This window comes from Helianthus annuus, chromosome 14 (assembly GCF_002127325.2).
Source record: "Helianthus annuus cultivar XRQ/B chromosome 14, HanXRQr2.0-SUNRISE, whole genome shotgun sequence".
Classification (NCBI taxonomy): domain Eukaryota; kingdom Viridiplantae; phylum Streptophyta; class Magnoliopsida; order Asterales; family Asteraceae; genus Helianthus; species Helianthus annuus.
Window position 1 is genome coordinate 96097412 of NC_035446.2, and position 21199 is coordinate 96118610.

The 21199-nt window shown below is 37.5% G+C and overlaps 1 protein-coding gene across 1 annotated transcript; it reads right to left on the reverse strand.

Annotated features, from left to right (window-relative positions):
• Window positions 1-14755: 14755 nt before the first annotated feature.
• On the reverse strand, window positions 14756-18311 carry LOC110909690 (aluminum-activated malate transporter 8). The gene is made up of 6 exons (XM_022154512.2): window positions 18071-18311; window positions 17841-17981; window positions 17485-17757; window positions 17233-17360; window positions 16985-17128; window positions 14756-15341 (listed from the first exon to the last, which is right to left on the reverse strand). Exons 1-6 carry the CDS (start codon window positions 18309-18311, stop codon window positions 14871-14873), a joined length of 1398 nt encoding a protein of 465 aa, XP_022010204.1. The 3' UTR covers window positions 14756-14870.
• Between the last annotated feature and the right edge of the window lie 2888 nt (window positions 18312-21199).

The following is a 21199-nucleotide window of genomic DNA, read 5'->3' on the forward strand; positions in this document are numbered from 1 at the left end:
AGGGTTGGTTCTCGGGGCGCTTTGCAGCGCGGAGATATGTGTTGCGGGGGTGAGTGGGAGGAGTATAGTTGCGTCCTCCCGGTCTGCTGTAAGTGTCATGAGAATCCTCGCAATATGTATGGTCGTCCGGGTCGTTGCGGCCATACCCTTCGTGTTGAGGCAGCGGTCCTAGCCAGCTTTGAATGCCGGAACTGCGGTGGACTGTGGGTTGCCGCCTATTATCGCCTTGGGGGCCTGGGCGGCTTTTTATTGGGCCTCTGGTGCGAGACCCATATGAGGAATCGTCCTCATTTATTGTGCGGACCTCATAGTAAGAGGATTCGCGGTCTTCACGCCTGCTTCTAGAGGCTAGACGTGAGGGTACCCTGCCGTCATATTGTAAAATACGAACTGCAGGTGTATGTGGTGCCGGGGTAGGCCCGGCTTGTATTTGCGCTTCAGCGCAAGCTCGGTTGTATGTTGCGGCCAACAGGGCTGCTTGCTGGTCATACCAGGTGTGAGGGTCCATGTCCGGAGGGATCACAGATGCGTACTGTGATAGGTCGTGTCCGAACGTTAGGGATGGACCCCTTTGCGTTGATGTGCCAATGTGGCCAGGATTTAGGTCTGGGGGAGCGGTCCCCGCATTCCCTAGGTTGGTGGGGTTTAGGATATCCCCGTTAGTGTGATGTATGCGATCTGACATGATCTTTTGAGAGGGAGAGGGATGGTACAAAAAAGTGCTTAAGAGTAGTGGTGGGCGCCAATGATGAAACAATGGTTAACCGGGCAGGGTTAACTCACTGGTCTCGTCAAGAAGGGTTAATCCCTTCCCCTCAAGGATCGCTGGCTGGATCGCCTGCCGGTTGATCTCCTGCACAAGGAAACAAACCGTGACTCGTAACAAGGAGGATGGGGTGGGGATGCTCCTTGTTACCACTCTCCGGCGTGAGAATCAGTAGTCTGCTTGGGAAGCAAAGTATGATAGTAGTAGTAGTGAGAGAGTTGTGAAGAGATACCTCAAACCTGGTTTGGGGTTGGTATTTATAGCCGAGGAGTGAAGGAGGAAGTGGATGGATAGGCTGACGGCATGCTGCACCTTTGCAGGTGTGTCAGGCATGTCGGTTGTGGAGGTGACGCCACGTCAGTCTGTCGCTTACGTAGACCTGACAGGCGGCTGCCGTTGGTGCTACTTGCTCTGTGGTGTCATCCCACTTGCTGAGTGTACAGGATGCGGTGCGGGCCGCATCGCTGTTTGCGGTAACTATAGACGTTCCGGCGTCTCACTCTTTGATCAAGAAATACGCGAGATGCGGTGCCAAGCCGCATCGTCGCCCTTGGTCACTGTTGCTGTTATCCAGCTCCCTTGTATTGATAGAAGTGTTCACTGGATGCGGTGCCAGGCCGCATGGCTGTGAACGCTTCCGTTTTCATAGAACAGATGCGGTGCCATGCCGCATCACTATACCGTTCTCATATTCCAGGTAAGTCCTCCTTCATCATTGGGCAGATTGGATTCAACCACTGTGTCGGCGCGTTCCCGCACGGACACAGGTAGGTTGTTAGCTAGTGGGGGTTTTGATAGGGGTAATAGTCACTCGCGGTCAATGCTGACGCGAGATCTGGGACCATATCCCTTCTATCTTCTTTGAATTTTTCTTTGATAAGGATAATAAATTGCAAATTCCAGAAGTTTTTATTTTTATCTTTAAGATTTATGTGATGTTAAAAAAGCTATACATTTTTTAAATTCTAGACATATATGACATTTGATTAGGTAGCAACACTTTGTATTTTGTCACTTGAAGTTGAACCACCACATGATCAGACTATGCATCAACCGTACTCTTTTGATACGTAATGGTTTGGTGATTGGTTTTGTTGGTTCATTTATACATATATCTTGAAAATCTCAAACCAGTTTTTTCATTAAATTATTTTTTGGACACTCAACTTCTCACTTAATATTTCATTAAATTTTTAAAACCTTGACAAAGCTTGGTTGTATTTTTGAGATCCTTCAGAGATATTCCTGCCCTTTTTGTAACATGGGTACGGAGTCGGTGGATCATATTTTTACATCATGCAGTACTTCAAATGTTATTTGGTAGAAGATTGGAAGATGGTGCAGGACTCCGTTTGTTATGGCTTTTTTCCTTCAGAGATATTCTTGAGGAGCATAACCGGTGCGGTTGATGGATCAGGCCAACGAGGTGCATCATGGTATTCTTATCCTCGCGTGTTGGAGTATCTGGAAAGCTAGGAATAGTTTGATTTTTTTTGGGTAGACGGGTTAACATCGATGACATCTTCAGCGAGATCAGGTCGCTAGGATTTCTTTGGAATAAAATAAGGTCGAAAAATAGAAGTATCACATGGGAGTCTTGGTGTAAATTTGTTAATTTGTAGGTTTGGTTTGACCGCTTGGTTTTCGAGTTGGTGTTCGTAATGAAGTTTTCCTTTCAAAATATTTTTTTGAGATATTTTCAACTTATTTTATAAAGTGTTGATGTATCTTATTTTACTTTATCACAAGTTGACTTGTGACTTTCATTTTAATTTAAATAAATTATTTAAAATATGACATAACGTATCATAGTTGTGTTAATAATTATGTTATTCGATGACCATGTAGCAAGTAATTTCATTTTCTTCCTTTCTTCTTGCTACAATTTCTTCAAGATTTTGCAAATTAATCATCTCAATGTCATTTGAAATATATAACCACACAACTAAACTTTGGGTTTTGAGTTTTTGTGATGCAATATTCGTTAGCAATCAAATTGGATCAACAAGAGCAGGTTGGGAATTCTCTCTTTATTCAATAATCACTGATCAATCAACAATGAAACGTCCAGAGGATATAAAAGAAATTACATCCTATAAACTAGGAACTGAAATACGACTAAAACTCTAACAGAAAATTAGAGATAAACTGATAAACACAAATAGAAAATTAAAGATAAATAAATTAATTCAAACGGGGAGAGAATTCCAGCTGGGTTGCGAATTAGCCAGGCTCATCATCTGGGCTGGGAACCTGGGCCGACATATCTAGTAAGCGGACTGATGGGCCTGGGTCTAAGCCGGAGGCTGCATCATCCCCTCCGTCTTCAAAAGGACTCGTCCTCGAGTCAAAAGGATCGTCCAAGCTTGGCAGAAACGGAGATAAGTCAGCGACATTAAATGTAGCAGAGACGTTGTAGTGGTCCGGCAAGTCTATCTTGTAAGCATTGTCGTTAATACGTTCCAGAACTTTAAAGGGCCCATCTGCACGAGGTTGTAACTTGCTAGCTCGACCCTCCGGAAAACGCTCTTTGCTCAAATGTATCCACACTAGGTCACCCTCTTTAAAAACCACTCTCTTTCGTTTGCAGTTGGCCCGTCGTTGATACACAATATTGTTATTAGTAATCTTGTCACGCACCTGTTCATGAATAAGCTTGATCTGATTGGCACGGGCTTCCCCATCAGCACTGTAATGTTCAATGGCTGGTAAGGGTGCAAGGTCCAACGGTGTGAAGGGATTGCGACCATACACTATAAGAAAAGGGCTCATTCCCGTCGATCGGTGAGATGACCGATTATAGGCAAACTCCGCCTGGGGCAGCACTTCCCATTGCTTCTGATTAGTCCCCACTAGACACCTCAATAAGTTTCCAAGACTGCGATTAGTTACTTCAGTTTGCCCGTCACTCTGAGGGTGGTGTGCACTACTAAAATTGAGACGAGAGCCCAGTTTCTTCCACAAGGTGCGCCAAAAATGACCAATGAATTTGACGTCCCGTTCTGAAGTTAACATTTTGGGGATCCCATGCAGACGAACGATCTCTTGAAAATACAAGTTTGCTATTTGTCGGGCATCGTAAGTCTTAGCACACGGAATGAAATGTGCCATTTTGGAGAACCGATCGACCACGACCATCACCGAGTCTTTCTGTCTCTGCGTCTTCGGGAGGCCGACGACAAAGTCGAGACTCACGTCCTCCCACGGCCCGTCGGGTACCGGCAGGGGGGTGTATAGACCGGCGTTAGTATGCTGCTTCTTAGCAATGTGACACGTACGGCAGTGATCAACAATTCTGGTCACATCAGAACTCATTTTGGGCCAAAAAATCGATCTTTCACTAACTTGAGAGTTTTATCTCTGCCAAAATGACATGCTAATGGCCCTTTGTGGCCCTCAAGAATGATTGCATCTCTGAAAGAACACTTAGGTACACATAGCCGGACCCCTTTAAATAAGAAGCCATTAACGAGGGAATGGCCCAGCGTTGGTGCAGTCCGGCAGGCTTCCCAAATAGCTGAAAAATCTGGATCAGCTAGGTATAGGGTGGACAGATTATCAAACCACTCGACGTTGACCTCCAACGATGTTAAAAGTGCGCGCCACCGGCTAAGGGCATCTGCTACGGTGTTGGCAGCACCGGATCTATGGCGGATCACAAAAGAATAATCCTGCAAGAGCTCGACCCACTTAGCATGTCTGGCATTTAGCTTGTGTTGTCCCTGGATGAACCGAAGAGCCTGATGATCCGAAAACAAAATAAACTCGGAGTGGAGTAAATAGTGCCTCCAATATTCAAGGCTGCGAATAATCGCGTAGAATTCCTTGTCATAAGTGCTAAATTTCTGTCTGGCTTCACTCAACTTCTCGCTGAAAAAGGCAACCGGGCGACCTTCCTGACTTAGAACTCCCCCTATACCGAGGCCCGATGCGTCGCATTTGACTTGGAAGGTTGCTTGAAAGTTCGGCAGCGCTAAAACTGGAGCTCTGGTGACACATTGTTTTAGTGTTTCGAATGATTGTGTTGCTGCCGGTGTCCAATGAAAGGAGCCCCTTTTAAGACACTCCGTAATAGGTGCCGCGATAGCGCTGAAATTACGAATAAAATGACGGTAAAATGAAGCTAAACCATGAAAACTCCGTACCTCGTGCATGTTTGTGGGAACCAGCCAAGTGAGAATAGCATCCACCTTTGTTTCGTCCATCCGGATTCCGTTGCCCGACACATGATAACCCAAGAACAGAACTTCTGAAGAAAGGAAACAACACTTCTCTTTATTCGCAAAAAGCTTTTGTTCGCGTAGAATTCCGAAGACTTCTCGCAGGTGCCGTAGGTGTTGAAGGAGGTATGTGCTAAAGACAAGGATGCCGTCGAAGTATACTACGACACAATTAGTGCTTTGAAAATGTGATTCATAAGGCGCATAAATGTACTCGGAGCATGGAAAGGCCAAACGGCATCACCATCCATTCGAAGAGGCCGTCACGTGGTTTGAAAGCTGTTTTCCACTCGTCCCCCGGCCTCATGCGGATTTGATGGTAACCACTTCGAAGGCCTATCTTAGAAAATATTTGGGCCCCATGTAGTTGATCCAGGAGATCTTCAAATCGTGGTATAGGGAACCGGTATTTAATAGTAATCTTGTTGACAGCTCGACTATCCACACACATTCGATAAGTTCCGTTAGCCTTTGGTACGAGCAATGCGGGGACTGCACATGGGCTCATGCTCTCTCTAATCAGCCCCTTTTCTAAAAGTTCATTCACTTGCCTATGGAGCTCCTCATATTCTTTAGGATTCATACGATAAGCCGGCTTGTTTGGTATGACTGCACCGGGTAGGAAGTCGATGCAATGTTGTAGTTCCCTGACAAGCGGTAGACCTGCTGGAATTTCTGAAGGAAAAACATCCACAAATTCTTTTAAGAGGGGCTGTATTTCCAAGGGTGGTGTAGGCACAGCTGGGTTAACTTCGGCTATAACTAGGGCAAATACGAACGGTGGTTTTGTGGCACGTGTATAATCCAGAAAGGCTGATTTGTTGAGCACTACGGCCTCGGTCATAGTGTCCCGCGTGTCGAGGGGAGCTAGAGTAATGTTCACGCCGTCCTTCTTGAATGAATACGTGTTATTGAACCCGTCGTGTTTCGTTCTCCGATCATACTACCATGGACGGCTTAATAGAATGTGGCAGGCATCCACAGGTATGACCTCGCACCAAATTTCATCCGAGTAGCGATTGCCCATGCTAAACTTGACCAAACAACGTTGGGTCACCTTCACAATATTCCCCTTTTTAAGCCATGTAAGCTGGTATGGATCAGGGTGCGGTTCTGGTATAAGCCCCAATTTTTCCACCATGGTAGTAGCTACCATATTTTCACAGCTACCGCCATCAATAATAACTGTACATACCTTCCCCTTTGCTGTGCAACGTGTACGAAAAATATTATTTCTGAGCCAAAGGGTATCGTCACCGGTTCGCGCTGCAGGGGTTGTGCTAAGAGTTCGCTGGGCGATGAGTAACTCTCCCCGGTCTGGGAGAATAACTTCTTCTTGTTCTTCTGCAGGTTGATCTGGTTCAGTGTCATAAACCGGGGTTGTTTCTTCCATGAGGGTAACCATCTGGGTATTGGCGCAATCGCGCGCGAAGTGCCCCAGGCCTCCGCACTTGAAGCATCTTTGAACCCGGCCCGTTGAGGGGGCAGTGCCGGAAGGCATATCAGCTTTGATTGGGCCGACGCGACTTCCTGAGGCTGCTGCGGTTGGGCCGGCTCGCTGGCCATCAGTCTTAGCCGAGCTAGGCTTTAGGGGTGTCTTGCTTTTCCCCTTCTGTTGTTTCTCCACCTTAAGAGCTAATTGACAAACATCCAAGTAGGTCCAATAGGGTTGCAATTGGACTATGTCTGCAATATCTGGTCGCAAAGCTCCTAAAAACCGGGCAATAATCTGCTCCTCTTCCTCTTCGACCCCACACCTCATACGAAGTCGATCAAACTCCCTAATCAGTTCTTCAACAGTGGTCGTTTGCTGGTTCAAAATTGTGGTATTCCAGGAAGGCTTCCTGGCGATTAGTTGGCGGCAAAAATTTTTCTTTCAAGAGTTTTTTCATCTTGTCCCAGGTTGTGACCCGAGACCTACCTTCCTACGCGCGTTTTTTCTTCACGTGTTCCCACCAAAGCGAGGCATATTTCTTGAGTTTGATGGCAACTAGTTTGACCTTGTACTTATCGGGAATGTCCCGCAGGTCAAAGACCCGCTCCACCGTGTGGAGCCAATCAATAAATTCATCCAGTTGTGCTCTCCTGTCAAACTCCGGTAACTCGATCTTGATTCCCAGACTCTGTAACGGGTCGGCTGGGGGATCCCTATGCTGGTACTGATGTTCTCTTCCAAACACATTGTAGGCGTCGGACTCGTCATCCCGGATGACTGAATCTACGTCTGTTGGTTCGTAGTCATCCCCGTGATGCAGCTCCAGATCCCGGATCCGTTGCTGGAGACGGGCGATCTCTTCTACGTCTCGTGGATCGCGTGGGATGTCGTCGTTGCCTCGGTCGGCGTATCTACGATCGAATCGATGGTTGCGTCTTCCACGTTCTGCCATGCCTGAGCTCTGATACCAACTGATGCAATATTCGTTAGCAATCAAATTGGATCAACAAGAGCCGGTTGGGAATTCTCTCTTTATTCAATAATCACTGATCAATCAACAATGAAACGTCCAGAGGATATAAAAGAAATTACATCCTATAAACTAGGAACTAAAATACGACTAAAACTCTAACAGAAAATTAGAGATAAACTGATAAACACAAATAGAAATTAAAGATAAATAAAAAAATTCAAACGGGGAGAGAATTCCAGCTGGGTTGCGAATTAGCCAGGTTCATCATCTGGGCTGGGAACCTGGGCCGACATATCTGGTAAGCGGACTGATGGGCCTGGGTCTGAGCCGGAGGCTGCATCATTTTGAATCTAATCAAATTTTTTTTTTTAAGAAACAATTCTTTTACAATTTTTTTCTATAATAAAAAGTAGAGTAACTTACTCTTAGTCTTATATCAAGTATTATGCACAAATTAGAACAACTTCACTAAATTTTCAATAGATTTTATATTTGTATATCATCATACACATCTATATTTAATGTAGTGGGATGTCTTAGTTACATGCATATATATGGTTTACATTCTTCCAAAAAGGTTAACAAAAAAAGCTCGAATTGAATTGTTATGAACTCCAACTTGACTTTTATAATTTTCAAGCTTCTTATTATACTAGAGCGCTACATTAAATTCAGTTTAAGTAAGATATAAAGTTAATAAAATGCATAAATTTAACTTCGTACGTAGGATTAGAATTGATCATTTTGGTAGATGAAAGTACGGTCATAGAATAAAATGCATATATCTTGTTTTAATTGTTGACTCCAAAGGCTACAACCTGTAGCCCATATATAGCCCATAAATAAAAAGGGTGAAAAGCTAATTTGGGCCGTAAATGCAATAAAGAAACTAGGAACAATAAATGGCTTTAAATGTTGTTGTAAAATGAAACCGAATGGGTCGAGCAAGCAAAATGTTTTTTTTCCTCGCAAACAATTTTTTACATCTAAATTCCACATGTCTTACGCTTTTACATCTAAATTCCACATGTCTTGCGCATATAAAGATTTAAACCCAAACCACTTTAAAGAAAATGATAGCACAAATGTCGAACAATTTAAAGAAAACGATAATAAGGATCGCTGGATAAAAAAAGCTCATGAAGATTTTATTGGTTCAATTCCATACACAGTAGAGGACACTTTTGTCTAATGCTACAAAGGTAACATCTTTTCAAGTAATAAACGGGGTTAATAATGGCAATATTTTTCTTTATGCGGGTATAAAAGGAGTTAATGGTGGAGTAGGGCAAAACATGTGAGTCAAAACAAAAGTAAGAGAAAACCCAATAGGAAGTCTAGACCTAAACTGTTTACAAACCAAGCTTGGGTGCTTTGGGCTAGGGTGAAGGTATATGTAAGAAGCGGGTTCGGAGTATAGATGGCAATGAGGAAATGGCTGCCTTTAATTTTCCTTTGGCAGAGCCCTTGGATTTAAATAATGAACCCATCAATGAAAACATTTTCAACCCACCCGTTAGATCATTTGAGGACAGGTAACTAGACCCTAGATCATCCACTCCTATGGTTGTTTATGTCCAAGAGGGGTTTGCAGATCTGGAGGAAGATGCCCTAGATAACCTGATAACGCCATTTGTTTGGGATCTCTTGTAGGTATTGAACTGAACAAACAAGATAACATAGTCAAATATAAAATTCTAGGGGAAGGTCCATAACTAGTAGACCAATGAATTTGTTAAGCATATACATCAAGGGGTGGGTGATTCCCACAAAGCAACTTGAAACAGTAGATTGAAGCGGGACCATGAAATTAACATTGTTTATTTGCATGAACCTATGTTTACAGATGGCTCAAGAATCCGAGTGACGGGTTTTTTAGGGGAGAGGTATCATAGAGTATAACTAGGTTATTGCCATGAGACGCTCTCGCATCATAGAAATGTTGTGGGATCCTAGTGTTTTTACTCGCTATTTAGTCACGAAACAATAAACTTTTTTATTAATCATAGGTCTAGTTTGAGGTGTCTCAGAGCCGTGCATATAGTTAATGCTTATGCTCCGCAAACTACCTCAGAATAACAGACTTTGTGGAATAATATACTTAATAATAGACAATCTGCGGGTTCATACAAGATCTTTCTAGGAGACTTCAACACAGTTCGGTATCTGGATGAAAGAAGGAACTCCAATTTTGATGTCTTCGTAACTAGAATCTTCAATGATTTTTTTATACATAACGCCAACCAATATGAGTACAATATGGATTTGCATCTATTTACATGCAGATCAAATGATGGGACAAAATTTAGTCGCATTGATAGAATCTTAGTATGCTCCAGGTTTTGGAATAAATGGTAAAAAGCATCTTTTCGCGCACTGGCTAAATGAAATCTCCGACACTTCGGAGGAAATGGATAAAATGTATTTTTGCCTATCTAAATCCTATGTCCTTGGTAATGGTCTCCAACTTTGGAATTCCATTACGAGCGTGGAATTAGGCACGAAAACCCATTGTGACCTTTTCTGTTTATATTAGCCATGTAAGCATTCTCATCTTTTGTTTCAAGTATTGTATAAGTCGGGCAAGTCAGTGTTATCCATGGCATCTCACTGGCACAAGGGCCGTGTTGATCTCACCTTGTTTTTGAAGATGACATGCTTATAGTGGGAGAATATTCGGTTCACAACACTAGGAATATCTCATGAATTATGAGATGTTTCTCCCTTGTATTTGGATTGAAAATCAACTATAAGAAGTCATGCTTATATGGAGTTGAAGGGGCAGATGCAGAAATAGACAACCTTACTTCCATCCTGAAATGCCAAAAGGGAGTCCTGCCTTTTTATCTATCTGGGTAATAAAGTTGGGGCCAATATGAATCGTATATCTTACTGGGTCGTGGTTATTAAAGTTATTCAAAACGACTTGTCACTTTGGAAGGCAACCGACCTTTCAATTGGCGGGTGGGTTACATTAATCAAATCTGTGCTGGATAGCCTCCAAACATATTAGTTCTGCTTGTTTAAAGCGTCAAGTGTCATGCTTGAATCAGTGGAAAGAATACGAAAAATTCCTTTTAGAGAGGCTCAATGGGGAAAAATAAAATGGCCAGGGTTAGGGTTAGATGGGCGAATGAGACGGCACCGGTTAAGGCTGGGGGACTTGGGTTGGGAAATATGAGTGAATTCAAAAAAAGCCGTTTGGTTAAATGGGTTTGGAGATTTCTGGAGGAGAAAAACAAACTTTGGCATCGTGTGGGAGAGGCTCTCCACCACAACCCAAGAAGATTTGAATTTTTGCGTCTAAAGTCTAAATCATGGCGGGTCGGGGTTTGATCAAACATTATAAAATCAGAATTATCACTTAAAAACCAACATATCCAAGTAAATGCCTTTACTAAAGGTAACTTAGGGGACGAGGTGGACATACGGTTCTGGCTTGATAACTGGATTGGAGAATGCAACTTAAAATCCAAATTTCCAGTTCTTTTCAGGATGGAGAAAGAAAAAAAAGTTGTATGGTCAAAGAAAGATGGCATTGGATCGGGCAAGAAGCATCTTGAGTATGGGATTTGTATCACGCACCATCATCGGCAGAGAAGCTAAATGAATTAGATGCCTTGATTGTACTTATTGGACAAATTGGGAAATCGAATAGCATAGACTCTTGGAGGTAGCTAGAAATTCGGGATGTGGTATTGTCGGTGCAGTCATTGCAGAATCTCCTATCTTTTAATGTATCTACCTCTCAAGGTTACAAATTTAACTGGAATAAATGGGTACCAAAAAAAGGTCAACATATTTGGTTGGAGGGCGGCTCTAGATAGAATACCCACATGGTTGCTTTAAGCAAAAGAGGTATTCTGGTTGCAGTCAATGTTTGTCCACTATGTCACTCAAAAGAAGAAACCACGGGTCACCTATTCTTTGGGTGCAATGTTGCTACAATTGCTTGGCAACATATCATAAGTTGGTGTCATATCCCTCCTATTTTGGGTATCGATTGGTCGTCAAGAAACAAGCACTTCATGCTATAATCCTAATATCTTGCTGGGCCATTTGGAAGCTGCAAAATGAAGTGATATTCTCCTCAAAGAAAGTTAGCATCACTAACCTGGTGAACGAAATTAAGATGCCTAGATTTTTATGGGTGAAAAATAGGTAGAAGATAGACAATATAAATTGGTCTCATTGGCTATTTTTTTACTTTTAAAGTTTCTAGATCTTATATAACATTCTGTTTTATACCGTCCCTCTTTCTAATAAAATTTTGCCTTTCATAAAAATATATAATATTATGATTTTGTTTTATATAGACTTCTATGTCATGTTATATAACTAGTTGATGCCCTGTCAGCATTGCGGGGCGATGGCCGAATAGTTCTCAATCAATTAAAAAAACACAATTTTGCTAGGAAAAAACAAAAGCGATGATAAGGCTGTAATTTTGGGCTCAGAGCAAAACTGTAATTTTTCAGGACTAATGCGTGCGTGTTAGGCAGCTTCTTTAGACGAAAAAAATTAAATCGAGTCAACCAATTAAAACAAAAAACTTTTATAGTTTTGTTAGAAAAATTAAAACGATGAGGAAAACGTAACTTTGAACTGAGGGGGAAATCATAATTTTGTTTCAAGGATAAAATCGTAAATTAAATGGACCAATGGGGTTGAGAGCAAAATCGTAACTTGGCTGTGTAAGAAAAAAAAAACTAATGGCAAAACTATAAATTTAAACGGGGCAAAATCGTAATTTTGAATCGAGGGCAAAATTGAAATATTTAGCTGGGAACAAAAGCGTAAATTTATTTTTAAATGAGGGTAAAAACATAATTTTGAACTGATGACAAAATGGTTATTATAAGGGAAAAAACCTAATGGCAAAACTGTAAATATAAATGGGGAAAAATCAAAATGTTGAACCGAGGGAAAATTGAAAATTTTTAGCTGGGAGGAAAAGCGTAAATTTATTTTTAAATGATGGTAAAAGCATAATTTTGAACTGATGGTAAAATCGTAATTTTAAAACGGAATAAAATCGTAAATTTGTTGGACCAATAGGGAAGTGTTATACATGAGTATAAATATAAACGGGACAAAATCGTAATTTAAAAAAAAAACATTGGGTGGCATGTGGCTGCCCAACTCAACCAATCAAATCAAAGGACTATTACCACCGTTGTTTTTTGTTATAGGAGATAATAATACATGTAGAGCACATCCCGTTGGAGATCCCAATGTGTTACTCCAAGATGGGCAGATGGCTAGAGTTGTTATAGGTTTCCCAAATTTTATACTTTGTTTAAGGCTACACGGTATGGAGGTCGTCCTCTACCGTTACTCCAAGGAGCGGGCTAAGGGGAAAGAAAAGGAAAAGGTGGATCCGAAGATGGAAGAGTTTATGGAACAATTAAAAATGTACAACGACGTCTCGGCCCAAAAGAAGAAGGCGAAGGAGCGGGCCGTCGAAGAAAAAGCTCGTGTAGCGGAAGAAAAGTTACGCGAGAATGTCCGATTGTCGAATGAGAAAATAAGAATTTCGGATGAAAAAATTCGGCTAAATGAATGGGAAATGATAACGATGGATGTCGATCAGGATCCCGAGCCGAAACGTTCGATGTTGAAAAAACTTCAAACCGACATCATGAAGAAGCATAATATTATTTAAGTCTATGTTTTTTTTTTTAAGTCTTTGGTTTTTTTTTTATTAAGTTTATGTTTTTTTTATGTTTATGTAATGTGGTTTTAATATTAATGAAAATATTTTGTTAGTATATTTGTTAAATGTTAAAAAAATAGAAGACTAAAAAAAATAAAAAAACATAAAAGTGGTGGAGGACTATGACTAGGACCATCCTCCCATGCCCTCTAGTTTTGGAGGATGGACCATCTTTGGGAGGACTATGACATGGCGTCTATGTGGCGGATCATCCTCCAAGGATGGACCGTCACCATACCCACTAGCCTAATAAGATGAGTACCTTAGTACTAAGATTAATGTAATGATACTATAGTGTGGGTTGTCAATGTTTCGACAAATATTTGGATAATTAGATTGATGGGATGACATTATGAATACTGTTGTTTTTTTATAACTATAATTGTTCATAATGATTTATAGAAATGTTTTATTTGCGTTAACCATGATGTCAAAATTTTTGTTAATAAGCTGATCCTCTTTTGTTTTAGTAACATGTAGAAGTATGTTCACTTTCCGGTTACGACTCCGCCTTCCCACTTCTAGCTAGATAAAGCATGAACAAATACTATATCTTGTTACCACTTTTTATTTGCTAGAAATTATTAAAGACTTTTTGTTCTATTTAAGGGTTTAATCCATCTTTTAATAAGAGCTGAATTTTACTAAGATAAATTTGGAGTAAATTGAACAAAATCAAATTGCTTCATTACGTGTTGAAAGAGAATACGTTGGGTATAGAGTTGTATGTACATCTTTTATCAAGTTGTTGCAAACATATAAATACATTTCAAAGGACTTCTTAACTTGTTTAACTAACATGTTTTTATTATGTAACAGTGTTATTATTTCATCCATATGATGTATAACATACAACTTAAACAATTCTTCTTTTTTCTCAAAAGTAATGTAAGTTCAAATTCTTGTAAGTAAAAGATTAGATGATATTTATGTATAAAAAGTTGGATGAGAAAAATAATAGTACTTTTACCATAAACAAATTGAAATTTCTATGAAATACAATCACTAAATTTCTATGAAAATACAATCACTAAAAAGATGTTTTCGGCTTCAAAATATGGGTGACTAGATGATATTTATGTATAAAAAGTTGCATGAAAAAAATAATAGTTCTCTTACCATAAACAAATTGAAACTTCTATTAAATACAACCACTAAAAATCATGTTTTCGGCTTCAAAATATGGGGGACTAAAGTCACTAAAGCATTGACATGAAATTGGGCTATAACCCAGCTTGTGAAGACTGTTTTGGGCTTGCAACATTCACAGCAGAATCTTTATTTCTCTATATATAATTTAACTAATATACATATTTTCCGTATTCTTTGTTTATTTTTTAGAAACATCTCATCTGATTCTCTATCCATGTTTTACTCGTAAATACTTATTTTATTGTTTTTCTCAATTTTATACAATCACAATATTATATTGAGTGATTAATAGTAATCTCTATATTAAGAGATATGCTATCATCAACTGTTTAAATGTTTTCTTCATTTTAAAGATCGCATTGAAGAATATAAGATACACAAAACTATATATTTTTCTTTATAATTGATAGAAAATATGGTTTTAGAAGGAATAAAAGTCTACATTTTCTTGTTTTTATTCCATCAAACGGATTAACACAAATATGCATAAAAATTAACAAAACCAAATTTTATTGATCTCGTATTATGCAAAAGAGTTATGCTAAAAAACAGTTTATACTACACTAATTTTTAATGTACACAATGTAACTTATCTCCATGTAGTTTTCTCAACCCCGATTGTCCTCAATTTTTCGTGAATCTGAAGTAATCTTGTGTATAATTACTTTAACAAAATCTTTATCTTCTTCTTCATCATCATCATCCACAGATGCTACAGCTCCACCATGATGAACCTGTGATTTTTCACCATCATTCAATAAGTCTTTGAAATGGGCTTGTTCAGATAGTTCTTCAATGGCCACAAAGATTGTCTCCACACATTTAACTATCTCAATTAGAATCGAAGCGACTGTGATAATCGGTATTATTTCTAGAACGTCTAATTCTCCGACCATTGAAGCTTTCAACGTCGTATTCACTTCATCTACCGCCTTTTTACATGTTTGTAGATGCATAGAGCAATTTGGAGGACTTGTGAATGATTTCACTGATTGTGCTAATTCTTTCAAAGCTTTTCCGGCCTCGGAGCTCATTTTTGTGCAAGGTTCTTGAACTCTTTTACTAAACTCCGAAGATGCCTGTTACATGTAAAGTATTACAGATAATATATTAGCTAGGTTTATAGTTATTAAAGAGCATATATTAGAGTTATAGAGAAAATGTATTTATTGAACTTGGTTATTTATAGTATGTCGAAAAGATTTCTTTTCCTTTTCCAATTATATGAAATTCACTTTTTTTTTACCTATTTATATAAAAAAAAATAAAACTTGTATGTTTATACATTGTTGTTCTAGTGAATGCAATTGTTTTCACCACTTATGAAGCTGTAATTATCTTTTCACTTAAAGAATTAATGGAACGAGCTAATAAATAAAAACTTTGGATGACCTATGTTTAAATAACTCTAAGCATTATAATGTTTGTAAAAGATTTGATGTACCTAATTAGTTAGGGTAAATATTGTAAGAAAATACATTAAACATCATATAAATTATTACTATTGGTAATGAATTTTAAAAGTTAACCTTAATTTAACACACTTTCATTAAAACAATTGTTCATTCAACAAGTTACATTTGATGTTTTAACTCATTATGATTTGTCCTACACCACATTTTTATATTTAGTAGTAGTTAATAGTTAATTGTTCTTGTTATTCGTTTATTTATTTTTGAGTTAGTATTTTTAATATCTAAAACAGACGAAGTCCCTTTCGAAGATGCACTACCATCAACACTGCAATAACCATTGTTACCATCACTAGTCATGCGAGGAGCAGTGGCGGATCTAGAAACGAAACTAAGCCGTAACGTTTTATAAATAAGCCGTAACGAAATCGAAAAAACGTCAATTTTTTCCAAAATTTACACTAATTTTTCCAAAATTTTCCGCGCCAAGCCGTAGCGGAGGTTGCCCCCCGGTAAGCCTTATGTCCGCCACTGGAGAGGAGCAGCCCGCCACCATGATGTTTTCACGGATCAAGCCACCACCTCTCTTCCCCATCAAAACCCTACTCAAATCCGTAACCAAATTAAAATCTAAAAGATGTGTATAGCAAGGGTAGGGGACGGAAGGGAAGAACAAAGTGGGAGTATGCGACATGTGATAATGGCAACAAGAGTAGGCATGTATATGTTAGGTGTTTTCTAAATTATGTTAGTTTAAGATTTATTTAATTCTATCATACTTTTGCATGCAGTATAGCCAGTAACATGTAAGTTGCATCAAATAATAAAACTTGCATATTATATCAAAATGCAGATTTAAAAGTTAACCATATATAATGAAATTTATATTGATGTTTTCATGTAATCAGCTGTATTAAATTCACATAAGGTGATATTTGCAGGTAGTTGGAATCTAAAAATGAGCATGCATGTATAAAGAACCATTTAATATGTACTAATTTTGTAGTTAATTAGTTTAGTGAACATCACCCCTGAAAAATGTATGCATAAACAATTATCACGTGTCTTTAATTACAAAAGAAAATAAAAAGCTGATCAAGAAAAAATAAACTCTAATTAGTGATCTAGATAGTTCTATTTTTTCCCTAAAATTTTATTGTCTATGTATAAAAATGAATAACTATTATTTACTATTTTTTTCTCTTACCCTTTATTCTTTTTATATATGCAGCCTTTTTGGCTTTAGACTTAAGTTTCGTATGAAAAACAAAATTCAAAAAAATGAAAGAAAATGTTTGATCAACTCATACTTGGAACTTTTCATCAAGATATGCATTAAGAGCTTCAATGTGGTATCCACATTGCCGCATAAGAACCCCAATCTTCAAGTATTGTTTCCAAGGATGACTAAACCGAAATTTTCCATGTCCTGGTTCCCACCACGCAAAATTTGCCTGCTTCCACACATTAATAATTACTAACACTTTACCTTAATTAATCTCTATATATACACAAACATGCATATATGTGTGTGTATAGTAATGATTTGAAAACTGACCAGTGATTCCTCGGTTGCTTTAGAATTAAGAACACTTTTGTAAGCCGTAAGAAATGATTTGTCAGGTTCATTAGAGCTAACAACAATATCTTCCTCTAATGGAAGTTCAAAAATTTCTCCTCCAAATCCTGCGGGTTTGATTGTATTTTAGGATGAAACATATATAGGAGACTAGCTAGTTTAATGATTATTAATTCTAGCGTATGATTATAATTTGTATATAGTTTATGCTACTTTAATAAATAAATATACCTTCTAAGAAGCTAGCAAGCTTTTCCAAATTGGAAACAATAAGGTTATGAAGATCTTCCCCAGCCCATACAGGGCAAACACATATGGAGATGACAATACAAGTTGCACCACCTATGAGGATTGTCGAGAGTCGTTGGTGTGCCAGCTCTAAGATTTTATCAACACGATAACCCGAAACAACGACCAGACTGAATGTGAGGATAAATATCAACACCCCGTAGTCATATCTCTTTTTTATGTGAGGTATAAATCTTGAAAATGTGGCAGACGCAACTGTAATATTAATGTTTAAAAGTTATACATAACATTAAATTATATAAGACAAGAATTATACTTTTGTAAATTAAAAGTCTCACCTAGAAGAAAGACAAGACATCCAAGAACAATGGGCTCAACTTTTGTGCCAAATAGGCTAGCCAAGTAATTGGCCCCAACGCCTAGTGCACCAGCTAGTAAAGTGGCAAAACCTCTATTCATACCCTTGCATAAGGTTGCACCTAACACCAAAGTGAACCAAAACATTAGAATTAGTGTAAGATTATACAAATGATATAAATACCAAGTTCTATTGATTTCAAGAACTCACCGGCTGAGAACTCAAACACGACTACCACGGTCAAGATAGCCCATACACCATTGTCACCTATGCCTTTATATAATGGTCTAAGATAGTAAACCATGGAGACCAATGTGATGGCTAGTGCCACCTTGAACGAGTGCACAATTCTTCTTGGATCGTCTTTTCCGAGCTTCTTTATTCGCATGATGAAATTTAGAATAAGAGCTTTCATGTTAAAATAAGATGAAGATTTGTGGGCACTCTCCATGCAGGTGAAGACAGACGTGAGATGCAAGAGAGGTTATCAAGTGAAATGAACTTGGTGCGATATATATAAGGAGAGTAAATCATGAAGAGTGTTAAAAAGACAAGGGTGATGGTCAAAAATTTGGAGGGTTCTCGGTAAGCAACAATTACAACTAGTGGATTGGTGCACCGATGAACAAACAATAATTAATTCAGATCAATTTTTTTATTATTGATTACTATATTTATTAGTATCAAAGGTACTTCGTATATAAATATGCGTGTACACATGGATGATGCCATTTTCTAACTCTAAAATTTCATGAGAACTAGGTTTAAAAAATTGCGTCGCGTTGCGGCGAATTTCTTTTGTTATTTAGTCTGTGTTTACATGTGTTTTGAAATCACTACGAGTGTGTTGCAAACGAAACTGCTGACATGAATAAAAAGAAAATGTAGAAAAAAACACTAAAAGATAACCGAAAGAAAATCAACCAAAAAGTTGTATGGTAACGATGTTGTTCGTATGAAACCCGTCGTCAGAGATGAATAAATTGTTCTGGGTATCGGTACCAAATTTGCCGAACTGAAAGATCTTAAGTATCAATTCGGTACCGACTTTTGGCGTTCCTGGTAACGGTTCACTACCGTTTTTACCTTCATATACCGGTAGCGTAACCGGTATTTTCGGTATCAGTACTGATTCTGTATCGGTTGGCACCGAGCTCATTCCTACCCCTGAAACTAAAAAACGAAAAAATTAAAAGTTGAAGAAAACAAAAAAAAAAGTGATCAGAGATGAGCAAATGGTACCGGGTAGCAGCACTGAATTTCCCGAACCAAAAGTTTTCCAATATAAATTCGGCACCAACTTTTGCCGTTTTCCGTATTAGTGCCGGTTTTACCTTCATGTACTGATACCGAACAGGACCGTCCCGATATTTTTGATACCAGTACTGGTTCGATACCAGTTGACACCAAGCTTATCTCAACCACTGATATTAAAAAAAGATTAAAATTAAAAAGTAAAGAAAGTAACTATTATTATAATATAAAATAATAAAAGTATTAAAAAACTATGTATTATTATAATATTAAAGTCACTATTCATTTTAGTTTGATTGATTAATAAAATAATAAAATAATAATAATAATAATAATAATAATAATAATAATAATAATAATAATAATAATAATTAATAATATATAATAATAATATATAGTAATATATTGTAATAATAATAATAATATATAGTAATAATAATATATAGTAATAAGCGCAACAAACTATACTTTATAATATATTATACAATTTTGATTGATTTGATGAGAAATGAATACTGCCCAGCGTTTTCTTTATATTTTTGTTATTTAAGTATATTTTCTTTTTAAAACAGTCTTTCATTTAATTACATTTACATTTACAATACATACATATCTAAGGTGCCGGCGGTAATAGCAGTTAAATGTGGTTGGCCATTTTTGGCAACCACTTTTTTTTTTTTTTTTCTAATAGTGAAAGCATGTGTTTGGCCAAAGGTATAAAATAGTTATTCATAAGTTCTGTCAAATTACGATTTTATCCCCTGTTTAATATTACGATCTTTCCCCCGGTTCAAAACTAAACTAAACTAAATTTATGCTTTGCCCCTAGCTTTAAATTGCGATTTTGCCCTGGTTAAAAAAAATTATATTTTTTGCCCCCAGCTACAGTGGTGCCAAATTACAATTTGTTTCCCAGTTTAAAATTACAATTTCACCCACAGTTTAAAATAAAATTTTTGTTTTGCCCCCAGCTAAAAATTACGATTTTGCCCCAAATTCAAAATAAAAAAATGATTTTGCCTTCAATTCAAAATATTATTTTACTTCCATTTTAAAATTACGATTTTACCCCAGCTAAAAAATGCAATGTTGCCATCGTATTTTTTGGGCAAAACTATAGTAGTGTTTTATTTTACTTGGTTTACTTAATTTAGTTTTCATTCGTCCCAAACAGCTGTCTAACACTCGCTAATTGGTCCTGACTAATTATTGTTTTGCCCCCAACTCTAAATTACACGCTTGCCATCGTTTTAGTTATTTTTTTTTTATCACAACTATGATAGTATTTTTCTTTACTTGGCTAACTCGATGTATCTTTTTTGACATCGTGTTATAAATAGCATGTATAACTAACCGAAATAAATACATACATGTTATTAACTAAGAAATATTCGGTTTAGCGCCTCGCAACGTGAGCGGCGCATAACTCTAGTTAAACATAAATTGATATTAATGAATAGTGCCCAGCAAATTAGTTTTTATTATTTCATTATTTGAATAGTGCCCAACAAATTAATTTTTACAAAGTATAATAATGATAATGATAGTGATTATTTTCTTTTTAAAACCGTGTTTCATTAAACATAAATTAATAGTATTATTATATTATATATTATATATTATATATTGTATATATTATATAAAACTATATAACTTTTGATAATGAATAGTGCCTAGGGGGAAGGTTCATTTGAGAAAAAATTTAATGTGAGAAGAAAAAGAAGAAAGGGCATAATGGTAAAACATTAAATAGTTTATAACTCCTCCCATTAATTATGTTATCTCTCATTAATAAAGTAAAAAAACATTTTATCCTACACATTTCAAAATTTATCCTACATATATCTTACACTTACTGAAATTTAACCTACGCATGTCTAAATTTACCATACACATTTAAGAATTTATCCAACACATACTAAAATTTATCCTACACATACTAAAATTTATCTTACACATGTCGAAAATTTTCCTCCACCCTAAATTATTTTATCTTGAAAGAGTATATTTAAAATGGGAGTTACAAGTTTAATAAGTTAGTTAATTAATTACAATTAGAAATTTACCTATATGCCCTTATTAATA